Below are 19,617 nucleotides of genomic sequence, written 5' to 3'. Positions count from 1 at the left end.
GGGCAGCTGGCGCGCTAAAGACATGTCTGCAAGCATGGAAACTGAGCAAGAAAGCGCCAATAACGCAGAGAAAGGCGAAAAACTTAGCCGTTTGCCTTTGTCACGAGTTAAAAACATCATGAAGCTTGATCCTGATGCCATGCTTTTTAGCCAAGAGTCCGTGTTCCTCGTTGCCAAAGCTACGGTGAGTAAGCAGCGTGCCCGCGATATCTTTCGGGGCTGTTATTGACATTCGGTAATTTCAGGAATTGTTCGTGACTGCCTTAGCAAAAGAAGCGTATTCATTTACTCGGCAAGCAAAGAAGAAAACGATTCAAAAGAAGGACGTCGGTATGTAAACTAACTCAATGCTCAGTGCACTGACACACTCCGCATTGCGAATCTGCGCGCATATGCGCACACATCAAAGTTGGTTTTCCCAATTTCAGACTCTTCAGTGGAAGCGGTCGAAGCGTTCGCCTTCTTGGAAGGTAATGTTTAAATTTTCGACTTTCGAATCTTGTGAAGTATAGCACAAGCAGTATTACTTATTTAAATTCGTCTTGCCATTTCAGGAACTCTGGATTGACAGGGCACCTCGCGGTCCGGATCTACTAGGTTTTTAATTCTGTTCTACATTTTGTAAATAAAGCACCAGCAATATTTAACGCTGAAAAATAATTTTCATCCAGTGTGTATTATTTTTGCTTTTGATCGGCTGATCACGAATTTGATCAAATTTTGGGGGTTACTAGCTCCGAGTTTTGTCGTCTGCAACTTGCACTTTTCATATTTTTCTGAGAGAAGCAGTTGTTCTGCTTCTGAGAGTTGTATATGCTCTCTTGCTTTTTTTTTCTCCCACATTCGCTTTTCCTTTGTAATGCAAAGTACAACGTTGTCATCCTACACAAATACTGACAGGCGGGACGGATTTACTACAAGTGACGATGATCCATCGCAGGTAGGAACTATGTAGGAACCATGAAATCGGAGATATGCGTTCATTGCTTCGAATGAATCGCCAATTTACTTTATGTGGCTTATCAGGTCATCCTCAGTGTTGCTTGGTCATCTCGAAAATTTGGAGCTGCTTATTATGATAGCACCACGAGCAAAATGTACCTTATTGCTGACCAAGACGACCTACCACCTGTACACACCCTTTTGTTCTCAGGCAAGTGTTGCATGACAAGGTTAAGCTTGTGACATCTTTTTCTTAATATAACCAAGCTGTTCTCTTTTCTGTAGTCCTGCAAGAAGTGAGGCCCTCATGTGTGCTGCTGAGTGCAAAGTCTGATGAGAAACTAACTAAAGCTATTCATGACTTCTGTAAGTTAAAACGCCATCCTTTCGGTCTGTGCAAACTAAACTTTAATTCTCTTTCCAGTATCATCTGATGATATCTCTTCAGGAACAAGGTCTTATGATAAGGACATAATTGTTACCCTTCCTTTTAGAGACTTTGGTGAGCTCCACATGCACTGAATTTTTTTGTCATTGTATGCTTGCTTGCTTACCCCTTTCTTTACCAACAGCATATGAACCCTGCAGGCATAGGCTCTTGTATTTGGATCTACCTGACATGCCAGCTGGCCTCTCCGACGAGGCCCGTTTTGTCTATATGTCGGCCGTTGTTGACTTTAACGCTGTCGCTATGGTAAGCTCCAACATAATTTGTAATAGGTAGCTCTGTGCCAACTGCTTGTCTTAAATGATGGCCAACTCCATGTCTGCAATGATGTCACCAACACTGGTTCGAGGGGCAATAGAGAGCAGCTTTGACTTACACAAAAGATAGAACTTTTACAAGTTAGAAAAAGTTCAAGAAATAAATAGCAGGTGTTGTCACTCCAACCATTCCTTGAAGCAAATTGTGATGATGTTTTTTTTTTTCTGTGCAGATCACCAAGACATTCTTTTCCAACCGATAACCACGAAGTCTGTTTCGATCTTGATATGAGTTTAAAGAGCAAAAAAACTCCTGGTCATAGGTCCAGGTCTCTTGCCAACAAATGCTTGGTTTGCTTTCGAGCAAACATCAGTATAACCGCAAAAAGCATTAGAATTATTTCTTTAATAACAGAACTAGGAGAGATTTGGCCTCAGTGTCTTTAATAAAATGCATAATTAAGGTTGTCATGCAGCCAGTAATGACCATTATTGTCCGTTAGTGGCAGTCATTAATTGCTGCGTGCTGTGTGTATGCACATGCCAAGTACAGAAAAGATTTATCCCTTCCCTTCATTTTTTTTCTTCAGTTGAACTCGGAAAGGTGCATGCTGTATATTGTACTGACCTCATCTAGAGTTACCTATGAATCTTCCCGTAGTACAAACCATATAAAAAAACATTGTATTGATACAAATGCCACAAAATCTAGCATTGTTTTGTGGTGCTTTTTGCTGTTAACATTCAACAATACTGATGTTGGCTGACTGATGTTGGCTTTGATCGTTTTAGGTAAGGGCAGCTGGTGCTCTGGTGAACTATCTTGGTCACTGCAAAATTGACTGCCTACAGGGCTCACAAGAAGGCTGCCTGATTCGAGGGATCGTTGCTTGTGACTTGTAAGTTATCTTTGTATTTGCAGATTATCAAAGATTCTTAATGCACGTTGAAGCTGGCCAGTGCATGTTTTGTTAGAAATTATAAAAACTGTGCAGAGTTAGAGTAAGGGAATGGGCAGTTAAATAGCCGAGTACCAACTGCAGAATTGTAGTTCTCTGGTGCATGGCTCATTGCATAGTACTCGTAAAGACCCTTTCCATCTGTTCTCTTGCATTTCGCATTGATTAAGAGGGCTTGGAGAATATCAAAACCACATCTGTATACATCGGTGATAATAACTGCATTATACTGCATTATTATAGAGGCCTGTGCTATATCCAATGCTTCACACTGTGTGCCAGAGAACACGAGTCAATAAAGTTAACCATTACCCATGTGATCGTCATAGCTGTTGCCTACTTTACACCACTGTCGAACAGGAAATGAATGAGCGAGCACGGTGAAGCACTGGTTCACCCTTAATATCTTTTATTTAACATTAGAAACTAGCTCTTTTGGTGCCATGGAAAAACAGGTCCTAGAAAAATTTTTCTAAATGAAGTTTTCAAAGAACCCTGGTTTAACAGTCATCAAATATGTAGCTATTTAAATTTTTTTTATACACATAATATTTTACACAAAAATTAAACATAACATGAAAGCAAATTCTTTGAGTGCAAACTTATTGGGGAAAAAAAGACCAGAAGTTCTAAAAGGCACGGGTGTGAAAATGAAGAAAAAATTTCAGAATATTGTTGCGTGGTGGTATAGGGTAAGCGATAGAACACTGTGGCACAACAGAAACAGAACGACGTGATGACACGATGATGAAATATGCTTTAATGGCCATCGGGCCTAGCGTGAGCTCTCTGGCCCGTACCACCGCCCGCTTCGTCGTCTTCGTAATAATATGTATACAAGATGTCGTACGATGCCTCTTATTTACTTTTGAAAGTTTAGCTCAGGTGTCTGAGTTTCTTTTTTTTGTGTGTGTGTGTGTGTTTACGGTATGGTTACCGCCCAGTTCTCATAGCGGCTCTTGTGACTCTGACATACACATTCTTTTAACTACATCAGCAAAATGCACAGTGAAGTTAAAGTACCAGGAACCTGATACGCTGGAAATATTTGCTTTCAGCTCTTTCCTCTTCTGCTCATAGCCATAGCACATCTTACAGCGCTTTATGCTTGGCATGTGTAGCCCAGGGTGGCCTAGTGCTAGCTGATTCGCCATTCAGATTGAAAATCTGCTGAAGGAGGTCTCTGAAAGCTAGGTTGTCAAACCCGGCTCAATGTAGCTGGCTGAAAGAGTTTCGCATGTGGTTGGCTCTCTGAAAGAGGCACCACGCGTACTGGAGCTTTCCTCATGTCAGCTGCTTCGCATTTTCCATGCCTGCAACTTGCATTGGCGCCAGCAAGGCAGTGAAGCATTTTCCAGGCATTATCCATAGTGAAAGCAGACCATGGTAGATGTTTCCCACGTTTCGACATAGCTTCAGTCGGAGAATCTTCACAATGCCCATGCAGACCGCGAGGCCAGTAAATTTGTGCATTTCACTTGGAGTACACTTTGAATACCAAGGTCCGTTGGTGCGAGCATGTGTTGGTTCCTCCAAAATTCGCATCCAGGCATATTTTCTCATTTTTCACAGGTAGCTTTTACAACTTGAGGGAAATCACAACAAGAGGAACAAGCTGAGGGAAATCACAAGTTTCTTTCATCTGATTCTTAGGGTCTAAAACTTGATGAACTTTTGCACCAGCAGCAGCCAGTCATAACTGCAGGTTTTGCAAACACTACCAAACGGAGATGAAACAGTCAGGACACGTAGCAATCATGTGTACGTATTCGGGAGCGAGGGGGAACAAACCGTACTCATCTTCGGACACTAATTGATGTTTCAGGTAGTTGCACACCTGAATCACCGTTCGAGTTCAAATCAGGGCATCCAAATTTCTTTTAAAAATCTGCAGCTGAAGTGGCAGTACCACACAATTGACACCAGTTTCTTTGCACTGCCTGACATGAGCTTGACAGCATTTTTCTCTGTTCAGTTGCCACTGCGCTCCAGATAAAAATTCACATCTCTGCATGCTGATAAGAAAAAAAGTTTGTTTTTAAATGATGAAATGTGTACCAACGCACAAATAGCTGAGCTTGACAGTGCACGCGACGCCGTTGGCCACAAAGAAAAAAATCCGCATCGGGACAAGGGGCTGTCTTGAAAGAGTTATGCAGTAATGCTTATGAGCATGACTCTAAGGATTAGATTATGATAAGGGTTAGACTCCTTACCACAAACATAAGGATAAGATGGCAACCATAAGAAATGTGCAGAAATCAGCAGACACAATCTGAAAGACCTGGTCTGCTGGCTATATTTAAAATGTGTAAACCTTTGAGAACTTCACCATAGTCTACAATAGTGCAGGTTGCAGAAAAGAAAATGAAAAGGCAGCCATGTCTTACAATAGCCATATGCTACTTGAAAGTATGTAGCGACAGATTTCTATGTGCAATACTTCTTATCAGTAAGACGCTTTACAATTTTGTCCTTTCAGGAAAGACCGTGTTCGCATTGACCAAACAGCGTTTGGGTAAGTTTAGATAGTTCATATTTGTTGGCTTGGGTGTGGAAATTTTCAACAGTTCTGTTCGTTTTACCACTGGCAGCTGTCTGCAGATCTTCAAAGAGGAGTGGCATCCTTCTGTTTACAAATTTGGCATTTCTGGAAAGGAAGGTCTCTCCTTGTTTGGTGAGTGCACTATGGTACCCGATGCTCACTGAAATATTGTCAAAAAATTTTGTTTGTCATTTGCATTCTGCTACAACACTGGAAAAGGTGGGCTCATAAGAGTATGCAGACTAACATGAAGTATATGGGAAGCTTGGTGACAGGTATAATAGCAAGGAATGTCAGTTTATTGCCACAGCTATCTCACACAATTTCTATAACTTTAGTGCAGCTGTCTGCAGTTCTTTCTACAAACAGTTTTATTGTTTTTCTTATGCAGTGGTATGCTTGGGAATTAGTCTGATTAGCATTGCTCTAGCATTTCTTTTTGTAGTACAGTGGGTTAAAGGACCAGGAATGCTGCCGTGCGTAACGGGAAGGTGTATATTTGCTTTGGAATTCTTGTCACAAATAAAATTGTATTTTATACTATACAGTGAACGCAGAGAATATTATTTAACAGAAAAGTAAGCGGTCTAGCACTTCATCCGCCATTTTCATGCAGACCAATTTTTCCCGCCTGCAAAACTGTCACTTCCTTTTGCAATTTGAAGTGCAATGAGGATCCTAAAAACATAAACTGATTTAAATATTTGTCACCTGTTTACGTGACAAATTCCTCATTTTGATGTTGCTATTCTCGTCCATAACACTGCATTGATTGAAATTTTACACACGGCTGTAAAAATTAGCCACTGATATCTTTTGCTGTCAAGCTAACACACTCTGTTCTTGATATCGGAATATACTATTTAGGTGGGAAAATATTTGCTTTTAATGAAAATTAAAGGGACAAAATGACAAAGCAACGGTTAATTGTAGCTTTTGTATGCCTCACATGATTTTGTACTCCTTTAAGCATCGTTGGGCAGTCTGATGCTGAAACTAAAACTGCAGATTTAAAAAAAATTTCATTACTTGTTATTTATTGAGCCCTCATGAATTCTACATAGCAATTCATGTCAAAGGCATAATTTCAGAGCAGAAATACGCGAGAAAGTTTGTGCTGTATCAACAGACTAGTGCATTCAAGCCACACAGAGTCTGTAGAAAAGGTAAAATAATGTAACACACAAAAAAAAAATTGAAACAAGTGGCACTTTTGACAAATAATCCGTAGTGATGCTAAGAATTGTTTTGTTTGCATGGATCTCTGAAGCCAGCCTACACGACTGGTGGCCCTCAGATGATGATCACGGAGTTTCTTTCCATATTAATGTCACAAGTGAAAGGAACCTTTTTAAATTCAATTTCTCCTGACAGTAAACATCTTTTTGTGCTGAAGATGACTCTATCTTTGTTAAGTTCAAAGATTATATGAAGTCTCTAATGCAAATTCGGCAGGAAAAGTGTGTATTTAAGACTGCTAAATAGGGGTACTTCAACACTGTTCACCCTATAACTGTAAGCCTGGCTCCAAATGTAGATGGAAAAAAGTTACATTGTGTATTTTCATTGCGCTGCAGTTGGTATCATTTGTCAAGACCTGAATAAATATTAATAATACCGATAATGGTTAAACATTACTTAAGCATTGTTGTGCTTATCTGGGGCCCTAGAAACTTGTGAGTTGCACCTCTTTGCTTTCACAAGCAAAATCATACACATCACAAAATTAAGAATTGGTTAAATTACTCTACAATGGTATCACTAATGGTTTATTAATCACTACGCAGCTGTGCAGAAATTTCGCCAGGCAAGGAAAAATTGTAGAGAGAGCATAGAATCGGGTCACGTGTATCTGTAAAATACATGCAGTGTATCAATGAAGAGATGGTGGTGGTGAACTCATTTATTGCGCCCCAAAACAGGGGACCAGTCAAAGGACCGGTTGCGCTGACTTAGAGGAGATCGGGGGTATCCTTTGGGATGCCGCGGGCTCCACCGCGCGCTGGATAAGCCAGCGTTGGTCTGCTGGCTCGGAAGTACACAGGGGAGACTCCCACGTCTCTGGGGTGTTTGCGTTGTCTGTGTTGTAATGAGTACAAGTCCACACCATGTGTATGAGTGTGGCCGGAGTTGAGCAGTATTTACACATGGGGGCTATCTGGTCCGGAAAGATCCTGTTGTATAAGAGGGGGTGTGGGAAGCTGCCAGTTTGTAATTTGTGCCATTGGACGGCCTCGCGTCTTGTTAGATCGCCGTGTGCGGGAGGATATGTGCACCTTTGGAGTCGGTAGTGCTGGAGTATGTCTGTGTAAGTGGTGAGTAGAGAAGCGCGTGTGATATTAGTGTCAGCGGAAGCAGGGTGGCTGATTATACTCTCGGCTCGGCAGCTGAGAACTCGAGCGAGAGTGCGTGCCTGGGCGTTTCCGCTGAGCGACTCGTGGGCTGGAGCCCACAGACTTACTATATATTTCGCAAGTATCCTTGAGCACCCATTTTTACCTACCTTATAGAAGCAACGTCGCAATCTTTATCTTCTAATTTAACATAGCAAACTCTGAATACCTGTAATCTGTATATACTTTGGACATATTGAAGCATTTATTTTTCCTTTACATATTACTTTTTCAGCTTGGGAGACTGGAACCTATTATCATAATAGTCATTTCCATATATATGCTGTGCAGTCAAGCAGTCTCCCAGCCTTTCTTTTTCTTATAGACATTTCATACAATACGTTTCTACATGTTTATGAATTTTGTGAACAATGTTAATGAAAATTGTGGCACTAGACTTCGTTTCAGGATCTCAGTTGTACTGCTTCTGATTATTCCTGCCATAGCAACTCGTTATATAAGTAAATTAGTCCCAAAACTTTGTCTTTCTTAGTCCGAACTACCAAAACTTTGCTTTCTTGGTCCAATGAGATGAAATTATTTTTCTTTACCACTAATTTTGTCTTCTGAATCATATCCAAATCATTCCCTGCCTGTTCTCATTCCATTCATTGCTTCTTTTTCTCCTACTTAAATAATCTGTGTTCATGCCTATAGTCTGTCTACATATTCATTTCCAGGTTCATTAGGGATGGGAAGTTGTGGCGTTTCTGTTAAAATTTATACATGTGCCCCCCAAAATAAAAGTTCCCGGCCTGTTCTCATTCCATTCATTGCTTCTTTTTCTCCTACTTAAATAATCGGTGTTCATGCCTATGGTCTGTCTACATATTCATTTCCAGGTTCATTAGGGATGGGAAGTTGTGGCGTTTCTGTTAAAATTTATACATGTGCCCCCCAAAATAAAAGGGAACATGCATACGCCGAAATTTTTTTTTTTCACGGTTCGCTGTACCTTCAGATGCGCATGTATTCAGCTTGACTACATGCAGGGCATCCGGGTGATCAGTGCCTCAGTTTTGATGTTTGCTCATCAGCAGCCTAGGCAAAGCAATGCAGTTTTTTTTTTTTCCTAGGTTCGTGCTCCATTTTACCTTTGGGGGCACCTCTTCTTATGCAAGATTTTCTTTCTTGGGGATGCCATGTACGTTTTTATTGTTTCTTGTAGTGTATTGGTCTGGATGGTCTATGGTCAGTTGTAATCCTTTAATCGCTCTCATTCAGTCTTATAAGTTCTAAATGAACAGCGAATTCTTATTTGCAGTAAATTGATTGTTTTGAAGTACTGGTCAGTATTTTGTCAAACTTTTGGGGAATGTGACCCGAAGCTTTCTCAGCTGCTCTGGCTGTTTCCATTGGCGTGTGCAGCCTAGCTTTCATCCTGTCTGGTTTTAGTGTCTGCTTCTTTAGTACCTTCTCTATCGTGCAACACTTTTGGTTTGCGCTTTTACTGTCCTTCCAGATTATTTTGTTCGAAACTTGAAAGCCTGTTTTTTAATCTGCCTACCTGTTTTGCCATTCTTATGATTGCCTGGTATTTTGTCCGGTAAAGACTGCCTTTCATTTTGCACCTAGCATGTGCAACTAACCCAGGCTGTAGTTTCGTCCGATATTATGCATTTCAGCTTTCAGCCTTAGCTTTATTAGAGCATTTTTCTTCATGATATTATAGTCAGATTAAACCTACGTCTGCAGTAATCCCCACACACTTTTCCTGTTAAGCTTCTCTACCATGGCAGAAAGTAGTTCGCTGTTTATGCTTTCTTGGTTACCTAAATAAAGCTAACCGTCAGACCGAATTGAAAGCTGAAGAATTTTGATGCCCCTGGCTTGTTTACTGTTCCTGATCCTGTTTACTGTTCAGTGGAGTAGTATGCGCGCCATTGACCGCTGCCTATAGTTATCAACTGCTGTTTCTTGAAGTTTTATCATCCTACAGTTTGTAAGCTGGAATGCTGCATTCCTAATTGCTCCAGAGACAAAGGTTTCATGGATGTCGAACAGTAACTTTGATACCTAATCTACGCCACCCCGTCCTACCTTACCCTACCCTATGTCACCTTACTCTTACCTAACCTAGCCTAACCTTGTTAGTTTACTTAGTTGCTGCTAGGGCTGTTATCAGTTTTGTCTGGGGATTGAAGCTCACATTATTTGTTTCGTTTTCAAGGCTGGTTGGTCTAGACAAGAAAGCGGTCCTCCGCCTAGAGTCCCTAGAGGAAAGACCCAGAAGTGGGCATCATTGGAGCACAATGTAGTGATAGCTGCTTATGAAAGTTGTACTGTACATCTGTGTATATTTTGCTTGCGGTTAATCTGGAGTGTGTGTCAAGAATTATTTACTGTCACTGCTTACCACTGCCATTTACAAACTTCTAACTTATCTCTAATACCTTTTGGGGTCCTCACTCTGCAGGGCTATTCAACCGTTGTGGGTCCAAGGTTGGGACAAGAGAGCTCAGGTAAAATCAGCTGCCACATTCATTAGTTACTGCATAAGCTAACTAGGCAGTAATTTGTGTAAGAACAGACTGGAGCAGTTAAATTGATGATTCTGGGGAGCATTTAAATATTCAATATGCTCCTGAACATTATGAGTGCGTGGGACTACCAACACAACATCTCGTTGCATGTATGTTTCTGTTGCCAGAGCATCTTTTGAAGCTCCAGAAATTGCAACTGCACTGTGATTGCTTGCGATTTGAAGTGTAGTCATGTGCCAAATAACATAGAGGCTTCGTGGAAAGTCTATCCAAGTAGGGAGGTTTGATTGCACTTCCTTGAAGGCTGAGGTTTTAGTTATTTTCTACAACTAAGCTTTCTATCACATCCCTTATACATTTGTGTTCTGTCAAGATCTCAATCTTTCCTTCCTTCTCTCTACCATAGCTAACTACTAAACCATTACGAAATGCATTTCTTCACTTTATTTTAAAAAAAATGAATTTGTCCAATATAAAGCTCTTATAAAGCAGTTTTACATTGGAATGCTAACTTAATCATTTGTTAAACATATTTTGGCGGTTTAAAACTTGACCCATGTTCTGGGAAAGCAAATAGAGCGGTATGGCATTCATGGATGAAGATCCAAGTGTGGAAAAGCAATGCATTGCCGATGTGACATCTGCATAATTGTTTCATTAGGTTCCTAGATAACAGTCAGACGTGACACCATAACTCGGTATAATAAGGCAACAGATATGATCACACACAACTGCCCACCAGCCTAGTAAAGTGGCTTACCTGTAGTTAGTCATTTCACTTTTACTCCAACAGTAATATGCATAATGAAGAAGTTTTGGTTTCGCATCACCGGCTGCTGCTAAAACATTCGCCTCTGTATTGGGGACTCCTTTTTTTTTCTTTTTTTCATTATGTATTCATTAAGTTCGATTAATAGGGAAGTTGCTAGCCTTCATGCTGATCCGGTAGACATTCCAGCCCTGTAAGCAACCTTTCCTCTCTTTTTGACCAACAGAAAGCTGTTCTGCCGGCCGACAAGCAACCTTGGTATCCTTCAGTCTCGTCAAGCAACGATTGCCCATTTCATCGCACCCCCTAACCAGCCCATCGCCAACAGCTTGCGAGAGTGCCTGGCAAATATCAAGGATGTCTCGGTAGGTTGCTCTGTAAGGCCTCGTTTTAGTCCGATTTCGCCAACTCTACACTCGATGTTCATGGTTTTGGTTTTGTTAACGATGGCATCAAGTGTAGATGTACATAAACTAATCTCTTTTCTTTACTATGTTCATCTTTTCTTTTCTGTCCAGGGAATCCTATCGAGAATGAGCAAGGCAGCTGCCACAGTCAATGAATGGAAGACATTTTATAAGGTCCGCCACACATTTAACCAGTATGGCATTATTTTACAGTTAAGCAAACTGCTTCATATAAAAAGGTGGCGAGAAGCCACAGGGGTTAGGCGAGTATGTGAAACACCAGGAAGAGTTGGTCTCTAAGCCAGGCTACGTAATCTAACGAAATTCGGACGTGCATGCATTGACATACGCCTTTTTTGTTTTCTATTGCAGACTTTTGTAAATGTTATTTCCATTATTGGGATTTGTCACTCTAATTGCTCCTCCGACGGTCACATTGACATCCTGAACAAGGTAAGCCTGTTCTTGTTTCCCTGTCTGCCGCTCGCTTTATAATGTCAAGCCTCTGAAAAAGAAGTGTGCTCACATGTTGCACATCTGGTTTACGGTCTTGCGTGCAGATGACTTCCCTGCGCATTGAGGATCTCCTGAGGATCACTGCTCTGATTAAAAAGACTGTGAGTTAGTGGCTTTGAGTGGATTTTAGTGTTGTGCTACAGCAGCATATGTTCATTTGCTCTCTCTATGTCAGCTTCATTCTTTTAGGTCACCTTTTAGTAACGTCACACTTTTGCCATCGACTTTGCTTCAACAAGCAAAGAAGAAGATGAAGACTCAAGCCACTTGACATGGAATTTACTTTCTAGTTCTAGAGCACATTAGAAATAACTTGCTCTCAAGATTTAGAAGATGGCTAGACATGGGTTCTTTCTCCACCTATGCTGTACTTGTTCTCTAGAAAACCTGAGAGCAGGTTTTCTTCTGATATGCTCAGGAATTCTGAAGAACTAGTTTCATGCCACATGGCTTTTGCCTCTCTGTGCTAATCTTCTTTCGTTGATACGAAGTCAATTTCAAAGGGATCAGAGGTGCCAGATTAGTTACTATGAGTAGTGCTTCCAATTTGAGCAATTATATTTGGTATTGTAATATTGTATGCGGTGTTTAATCTTGAGAAGCCACTCTTGAACTTTGAGTGACACTGAAAGGAAACCTTCAAATTAATTTTGGGCACTTAGGTTCGTGTTAACACAAATGTAATTTTTATTGAGGTTAAATCGTATCAAATTGCACAAATGTTTTATTAGTTTTGCTACTTGTTGTTGCTAATTTCGCTTTTCTGTTTCACCTCAGTTCGACTTCGAGGAATCGCAGGCTGCAGAGAGGTTCGTTGTGAACCGTGGCATTGACAGCACTCTGGATGAGAGTAAGCGCGATTCTTTATTGCCACTTAGCGCCATCAGCTGTGCGCATTAGGTTGTGACCACTCACCTGATTTTGCAGAAAAGCGCATCTACAATGGCCTTCCTGACCTTTTGACCCGGATTGCTTATGGTGAGTTGGAGAAACTGGACCCGGAGGTCATGGACTGCCAAGTCGTCTACTTGCCACAGGTCTCAGGATTTCTCATCTGCCTGCTGTTTACCAAGTTATCACAAAGCTTTATGCTGACATAGAAATGGTATCTTGCTTTTTGGTAGATTGGGTACCTGCTGACCATTGCACACGATGCACCTGGAACGGACAGTCCTGATCTTCAGTTTGTGGTATGCCAGCCTTTACGACACATTTCGTCAGTTTTTTTCGTTGAATTCCTGTAGCTGCTGTGTTAAGTGCCTGAACTTAGCCTCTATCCATAGACGCATAGAGTCATTGGTTCATTGGTTCTAGCCTGATTAAAGAGTGTGTTTCGCTTCATTTCAGTTCACTTGTGACAATAAAAGCTATTACAAAACGACAACAATGAAAAGTAAGTCAGTCGTCCACTACTTAGTAGTTTGGTGGTATTTCTTTGCTATTTCAGTGCTCTGCCAATTTTCTAAAATTTTACAAACAAAATTTTGTGTTGATTGCACTTATTTTCTTGAATGAATTCCTTTTGTTGCAGCACTGGATGGGATTTTAGGCGACACATTGTATGAAATAATTGGTATGTGTGACACTATTTGGATGCTTTGTGACTGTAGGCAGTGGATTGAGGCCACCTTACGTTTATAGGTGAAGTCAAGAAAAACCCTAAAGAAGTATAGTGAAGGGCATATGGCTAAACAGCACCTAGCCAAAATTGACATCGTATTGTCACATGGTAGTAACATTGTTGAAGGCAGCAAACGAAGAGACATGCTGCATTTAAATGAACTTTTTACTGGGCTGACTTGTTTCCACAATAGAACTAAGCAACTCAGTGGCTGCAACAGCAGCAAGTGAGCTTGAGGGGTCCGGCACATCTTGCGCTAAAAAAATGTGATAAAGCCCGCTCTCTGCGACACTGAACATGAACAAATAAAGAGCTGGGTGGTACAAGCAAAGTGATAAGTCAGCATGCTGGTGATGTTTAAAGCAACCATTTGGGATTACAGTGTTTTGCAGCAATATGACTGTTTGTCAAAGTAATTTTGATTGACGTGTACTACACCTCCCATCTACGCAGTACCGAAAGTTCATAACTTTAAGGCTGATGCTTCTGTTAAAGCTGCCATACTTAAAGTACTTACAGCATTAGTACTTTTAGTACTAACTGTACTAACTTATTGACCCTGTGCATATGAAGCACCAATGATGCATGTTTGAAGCTATGCTTAAGCATGAGCTGTGTCTTTTATGCTGTCCAAAACAACACAATTTGTTTGCTTTGTTCCTGCAAAATCGTTTTGTGTAACATTGCACAGACAGGGAAACAGAGATCATGCACAAGGTTCAGAACATGATCCTTGAAGTGGCAGAAGCATTCCTGGAGGCAGTGTCTGTGTGCGGCGAACTGGATGCGTAAGCAACTCTTATATGTTCCCAGGATATTTTTCAAGTCTGCTGCCCTCTAACTGAATTTTCATTGTGTCTTGAAGGTGTGTTTAATCGGCATTTCGGTAATCATGACTCTTCTGAAATGGAGGGCTTTGTCTCGTAATTATGAAAATTTCTTCTTTTGATTGAGTTTTGTAAAACAGTTTGATTAGCAGAAAGAAGCCTTTCAAATGCTCACTCACATGAAGGCTTTCGTTTTGCAAAGTAGCTAGTAAAGAAAGGAAAAATGAAATAAGACCAAGTTTGTATTGGTGATACACTCAACTTCAACATCAACTGGGTTCATGGAAATAGTGCAGCGCACTGATAGACTTGGCGTAGTTTGCACCTCCCTACAGCAGCTTCAAAGTATGCTGTCATCGACAAATGAAATGCAAACAAAAGAGCTGGAATGCCTGCACGAAACAAGAAGTATTTATTATGTACTGGAGAGGGAATGCATTCAAGGCTGATTGACCTTCGAATGGAAATTAACTTTCCTATAGTATGGGGCTTCCTTAAGCTAAGGTCTCATTTTGTAGTTAGTGCTCGATTATCTTGATCACATTTTATTTGTTGCTGATGGTACATTTCTAGGATTTTCTCCGGGTGTAAAAATGCCTCAATGCTGCATTACATAGTGCGTGTTTGTATAGTTAATTTGGAGAGCCTAGATGCGGTGGGACTGTGATTTCGGAACTGAAAAATTTACCGTGGGTATCACCAGAGTTTGTTCTTAATTTTATTTAAAGGCATTGTGAAACATGCAGTTTGCTCTTCCTACTCCAACTGCTGTCCGAGCATTTTTTTTTTTTTTTTTTTTTTTCAATACAACCCAGGCTGCTTGCTTTGGCACTAGTAGCTCGGGAGCAGCGTTTCATCAGGCCAAACCTCTGCAGTGATTCTGTTATTGTCATCAACGGTGGAAGGTGAGTGACCCATTAAGTTGTCTTTCGGAACAACCATTCTCAGGCACATTACTGTCTTTAAGTGTGATTCGAGTGGTTGAGTTCTGGGCTTCTGTATTTGTTTCTTTTCTTCATATATATATATGTGCAGACATCCACTGGTCGAGAGTGCAGGCAGCAGCTTTGTGCCGAATTCATTTGCAAGCGGAGGTGTTCAGTCCAAGGTCAAAGTCATCACTGGACCCAACAACTGTGGGAAGAGCATTTACCTCAAACAGGTGTCTCTCCAATTCTGCACTGCTCTTTACTTGCCAAGGCACCGAAGTGCAGGGTTTGCATAGGCCTTTGAAATTCTTGCAAACACTCGATTTTCGAAAAACTGTTTTAGGGCTGCATTGGGGTGCCCTATAGAACAAGGGTTATGATGGCTAGAGCTACCATTCCTGGGTAACGTTTTTCCTCCCTTTCAATGGGGCATAAATCCTTTAGGAAGCATCTCTTGGAAGCATCCCTTTCTTCTTTTTCTTTTTGAGAGTACATCATTTCATTGAGAATGTTTCAGGAGGCTTGTTTCCCCGTTCTCTGCATGTCTTCCACTCTTCCCCCTTGAGGGGTGCTGTCCTATTTTCAGTGCCAGTGAGGGTTGCTCAAAAGTCAACATCACACTATTTTTTGCCTCTGTGGGTGCGATACTAAAATATGGGTGCAAATTAAAATTCCATGCTGGGTAGAAAATTCAGGTTCAGACCTGCCTGTCACAATCATATGGATTAAAGAGTGTTGTTAAGACTGGGTTTTTTCACTGAAAGACAAAAGAAAAGGAGGCATAGATAGTGACCATGGAGTGGGGAATTGGAGCTCAAGTGTCGCTGGATTTCTCATCTGTGCAACCAAAAAACGGTTTCTTGTCCTCCTTGAAAATTGTCTATTTGTATCCTTGAGATCTTTAATTTTTCTTCAAATATTCTCTACGAACCCTGCCAAGGTGCTTCGATGTAAGAGAAAAGTCGCGGTAGAAGCCCGAGTAGTGGAGTCAATGCCTCAAAAGGAACTCTTGAGTGACAAAAGCACAGCATCGCGGTGCTGTAGCTTCCTTTTGTTCTTGACTATGTTGGGGGATGTATTTTCTTTCGTATCGTTACACGGTGGCAAGTGATTTAACATGATGGCATGATGATTGGACACCAGTAAATATAGAATAGGGCCTGACAGGGTGACAGAGTGGGCACTAAGGGTTCGGAAACATATTCAGAAGGTGCATGTACATAGATACTGCATGCCATATTTCCCGGTTTATAAGACGCACCCCTCATATTTAGAGGCTTTCAACAAAAGAAATTAGTATATACGACACACCTTAATTTATTCAGGTTAGGTCAGTAGGACTTCACTATATATGCTTACTCAACCATCGCGTGCTATGTGCCTGAATAAAAATTTGTTATGTGCGTCTACGAATGATGGAAAAAAAAAAAGGTAATGTTTATGCTCGAAATCGTTCAGTGAGAGCAGAAACACTTTACTATTACTGAAAGCCTTTAAAAGCTTAATCTTTGTACGCGGTTACTGATTTCTCACTACAGCACTCAGGTATCCTCTCTGTGCTCATAATCACGTTACTGTACACGGGTTCTCTGACACACGTGGCAAAACACAAGCAGGAAGGAGAAAACACACATGCCACCAAACAGTGTTGTAAATTGTAGCTGGAAAAGAGAGTCGGCTCGATCTTGCTTGTCCTGGCAGTTTGGAAAGGGCAAGGAGTATGGACGTCGCCACCTTTTGGCATTCTGCTAGTGAGTGGCTGTAAAATTCTAGAACACTATAAAAACTGTAAATACTGTAATTGCAGGCGTCACTCCTGTTGCCGTTTCACGATAAAGTTCGCCTATGAGCATTGCGCAAAATGAAAAAAAGAAGCGCACATAAGATGTATCATTGTATAGGACGCAGTATCAAAAATTTTGTAAAAAAAAAAAAAACGTCTATACACTGGAAAATGTGGTACTCCCTTTGACTTGCACTTGCACTTAGCGGAAAACTTTGTTCTCCCCGCATAGGTGGCTTTGATAGTCTACATGGCTCACATTGGAAGCTTTGTGCCAGCAGAGTCCGCTGAGGTTGGAGCATTGGATGCCATCTTGACGTGCATGTACTCAGAAGAGTCGCTTTTGCACGGCCTGTCATCGTTCGGCATGCAACTCAACCAGGTATACACGGCATGGGCACCCTGACGTTCGTGAAAGTTTGGATGGGACATTGCTCAATTTATTGCTTGCGAACACGCTAAAAATTGGGCAGATTTGTGGTTGGTTGCTTTTTGGGGTATTTCAGAGTGATTCAAACTATGAGGTATACCGTTGTGAAGGACCCTTGGGATAGTTTAGACTGCCTGTGGTACTTTAACATGCACTGACATCATTTATTACATATCGTCATTTTAAGTGTGCACGATAAAAACAAAGTATATCAGAGATTACACACAGCTTTCTTGATGAATGTAGGCTGCGCTATGTCAGCTCATGTGGAAGAACCGCAGCTAATTTGAATTAATCCAGGGCCCTCAACTATATGTGCCATAGGCCATGTGTTGCTACAGAATATTAAACTTCACAGATTTCAGTTTAGATAGCAAGCATGTCCCATTTTTGAATTCCTTGGACAGTGTGTTGAATGTCACTGAAAGTTACAAAGCATAACATTAGATGTCATGTTTGACAATATTAGAAGCAATAAATGATTTAAAAGTAAAAGTGCATTGTTTTTTGTGTTACTGCCTGTTACTAAAGGAAAGAAGCCAACAGTCGGCGAGGCCAAGGAAAGCGTTGGGGATGGTATGTTTATGTCATTTTTTTTTTTTTAATGTTTACTTCGATAACCACAGAAATTAGTAATGTAATCTGTTTAGAAGAAAGATAATTAGACACAAAGTAGAAGAAAAAACAACGTGCCGATGGTGGGATCCGAACCCACGACCTCCGAATAACGCATCCGGTGCTCTACCGGAGCACCGGACGCATTATTCGGAGGTCGTGGGTTCGGATCCCACCATCGGCACCGTTAGCGCATTTCGTTAGCCAAAGGCCCTTCTGCACTGTGAAGTTCCCCGCGCACTCCACGCACGTGCTGGCTTCGTACAGTTTCTGACCGCGCACCAAGCAGTTATTCTTAAATCAAGTCTCAACATTCCCGATCACGCGAAATCCCCCGAACAGCGCGCGCTGTGGAGCTTGCTCAGCTATGGCTGTTTTTCCGCGCACTGATCCGTCACCACTTATTTCGACGCATCGAGTAGAAAATAAAAACTACGGTAGAACTGCCGAGCGCCGAAAAAGCACGTGCACGCAAGGCCCGACGCCTTAGGGTACATCTCCATCTACAGCCTGCTCGTCCCGTCCTGGGGAAGACGTGATTTTTTTTTTTTTTTTTAAGAGCCTTTCTATTGACCAACGGAGCCCAGCTCTCGGCTGTCGCTTCTGGGGGGTCTAGCATGCCGTTTCCACATACACTGCCACCGAGGGGAAAATCCAGTGCTGCGCATTGCACACTGGCTTAGTTTTTGTTTTATTTATGTCTTTACTTTCAAAGTGCCATATTGTTCGGGTTCCGAATTCCTACTTCAAAGGAAAAAAAAAAAAAACGAAGAGCCACCAGCAGAAGCGCTCGGGCGCCAACGATGCGCTGCACCCAAAGCGCCGGCGGCCTTCTACCAGATGGCATGAACGGGTACCGGCTTTCTTCGCATTGTTTTTGGTTTATTTTTCAACACGCACACATGGTACATGTGTCTGGTATGTACGCGTGTGACATGAGGCAGGAAATGACCGACAAAAGTTTTCTTCTCACAAGGTTTCTGCCGAGAAGGGTAGACTTCGCGTTCACTCCGCCGCCTCTCTTCGACGAGCAGACATACCACATATGGGTGCGCCGGCGGGAGGTGGCGCTACTTGTTCCGGAGCAGTGGCGCCTCCATACCAGCGCACTAGGCCCATAGTCATTCTAATGTTTTCAGGATGTGCTTTCAAACGTGTCCCCTAGGGGTCTTATTTGGAACCACACATGGTGATGCATTCTCTACCTGAGGAAAATTTTCTTGGTTTGGTTCATGGCATGCAGCTTCACTTAATTTCTTTTTTGTGCTCCACTTTCCCCTTTTTCAGATGGCCCACATCTTCCAGATGAGAAGTGGAAGGTCTCTGGTCATCATGGATGAGTTTGGCAAGGGAACAAAGACTGTGAGTGGAGCCAGCAACTGCCCTACCTATTATTTACGATGACGTTTAGTTATCACGTGAGCAAATGCAGCGGGACAGAATGCAGCCGCAGTACCCGTATGGCAAAAACAGTCAAATGGTTAAGATTTAATTGGTGGTCAGCCGCATTGCCCTTCCCGCAGAGGTTGATGATGATTATAAATGAGCTTGCTTTTAAAACAGAGATATAGATCACTATGTATTTGTGTATATGTGTATTTATTTGTGTATGTGTGCCTTGGCTCTTTACAGAAGGTGGGGTGGAGGGGAAAAAATATGTGGCTGAAAATGGGTCAGAGGGTCTCTTTTTATG

At 41.7% G+C, this 19,617-nt stretch overlaps 2 protein-coding genes across 2 annotated transcripts in view; both read left to right on the top strand.

The window, feature by feature from the left end:
- Positions 1-22: 22 nt before the first annotated feature.
- On the top strand, positions 23-666 carry PolE4 (DNA polymerase epsilon subunit 4). Its single transcript, XM_084577382.1, has 4 exons — positions 23-184; positions 246-330; positions 429-470; positions 555-666. The coding sequence occupies exons 1-4, from the start codon at positions 23-25 to the stop codon at positions 566-568; spliced, it is 303 nt and encodes a 100-aa protein (XP_084433508.1). The 3' UTR covers positions 569-666.
- A 429-nt stretch (positions 667-1,095) lies between these two features.
- LOC146182288 (mutS protein homolog 5-like) overlaps positions 1,096-19,617 on the top strand; it is a 23,845-nt gene continuing 5,323 nt past the window's right edge. The window contains exons 1-22 of the mRNA XM_084575926.1: positions 1,096-1,153; positions 1,210-1,308; positions 1,367-1,444; positions 1,515-1,636; positions 2,440-2,546; positions 5,089-5,124; positions 5,201-5,283; positions 9,961-10,006; positions 11,023-11,161; positions 11,315-11,377; positions 11,576-11,656; positions 11,764-11,820; positions 12,497-12,569; positions 12,647-12,756; positions 12,844-12,909; positions 13,067-13,112; positions 13,251-13,292; positions 14,032-14,128; positions 14,983-15,072; positions 15,203-15,329; positions 17,112-17,261; positions 19,212-19,286. Coding sequence (XP_084432052.1) covers positions 1,096-1,153; positions 1,210-1,308; positions 1,367-1,444; positions 1,515-1,636; positions 2,440-2,546; positions 5,089-5,124; positions 5,201-5,283; positions 9,961-10,006; positions 11,023-11,161; positions 11,315-11,377; positions 11,576-11,656; positions 11,764-11,820; positions 12,497-12,569; positions 12,647-12,756; positions 12,844-12,909; positions 13,067-13,112; positions 13,251-13,292; positions 14,032-14,128; positions 14,983-15,072; positions 15,203-15,329; positions 17,112-17,261; positions 19,212-19,286 — 1,845 coding nt within the window. The remainder of the gene's footprint in view (positions 1,154-1,209; positions 1,309-1,366; positions 1,445-1,514; positions 1,637-2,439; positions 2,547-5,088; positions 5,125-5,200; positions 5,284-9,960; positions 10,007-11,022; positions 11,162-11,314; positions 11,378-11,575; positions 11,657-11,763; positions 11,821-12,496; positions 12,570-12,646; positions 12,757-12,843; positions 12,910-13,066; positions 13,113-13,250; positions 13,293-14,031; positions 14,129-14,982; positions 15,073-15,202; positions 15,330-17,111; positions 17,262-19,211; positions 19,287-19,617) is intronic.

Source organism: Amblyomma maculatum, chromosome 8, assembly GCF_055883805.1.
Source record: "Amblyomma maculatum isolate TAMU_Amacu chromosome 8, ASM5588380v1, whole genome shotgun sequence".
NCBI classification, from domain to species: domain Eukaryota; kingdom Metazoa; phylum Arthropoda; class Arachnida; order Ixodida; family Ixodidae; genus Amblyomma; species Amblyomma maculatum.
The sequence above is the reverse complement of the archived record's forward strand: the minus strand, read 5'-3'. Positions and strand labels throughout refer to the sequence as shown.

Excerpts from the sequence above, each read along its gene's own strand:
- PolE4 (XM_084577382.1), top strand. The coding sequence starts at position 23 with ATGTCTGCAAGCATGGAAACTGAGCAAGAAAGCGCCAATAACGCAGAG. Across the intron at positions 185-245 it reads TCCTCGTTGCCAAAGCTACG|GAATTGTTCGTGACTGCCTT; the intron begins GTGAGTAAGCAG and ends CGGTAATTTCAG. Across the intron at positions 331-428 it reads GATTCAAAAGAAGGACGTCG|ACTCTTCAGTGGAAGCGGTC; the intron begins GTATGTAAACTA and ends TCCCAATTTCAG.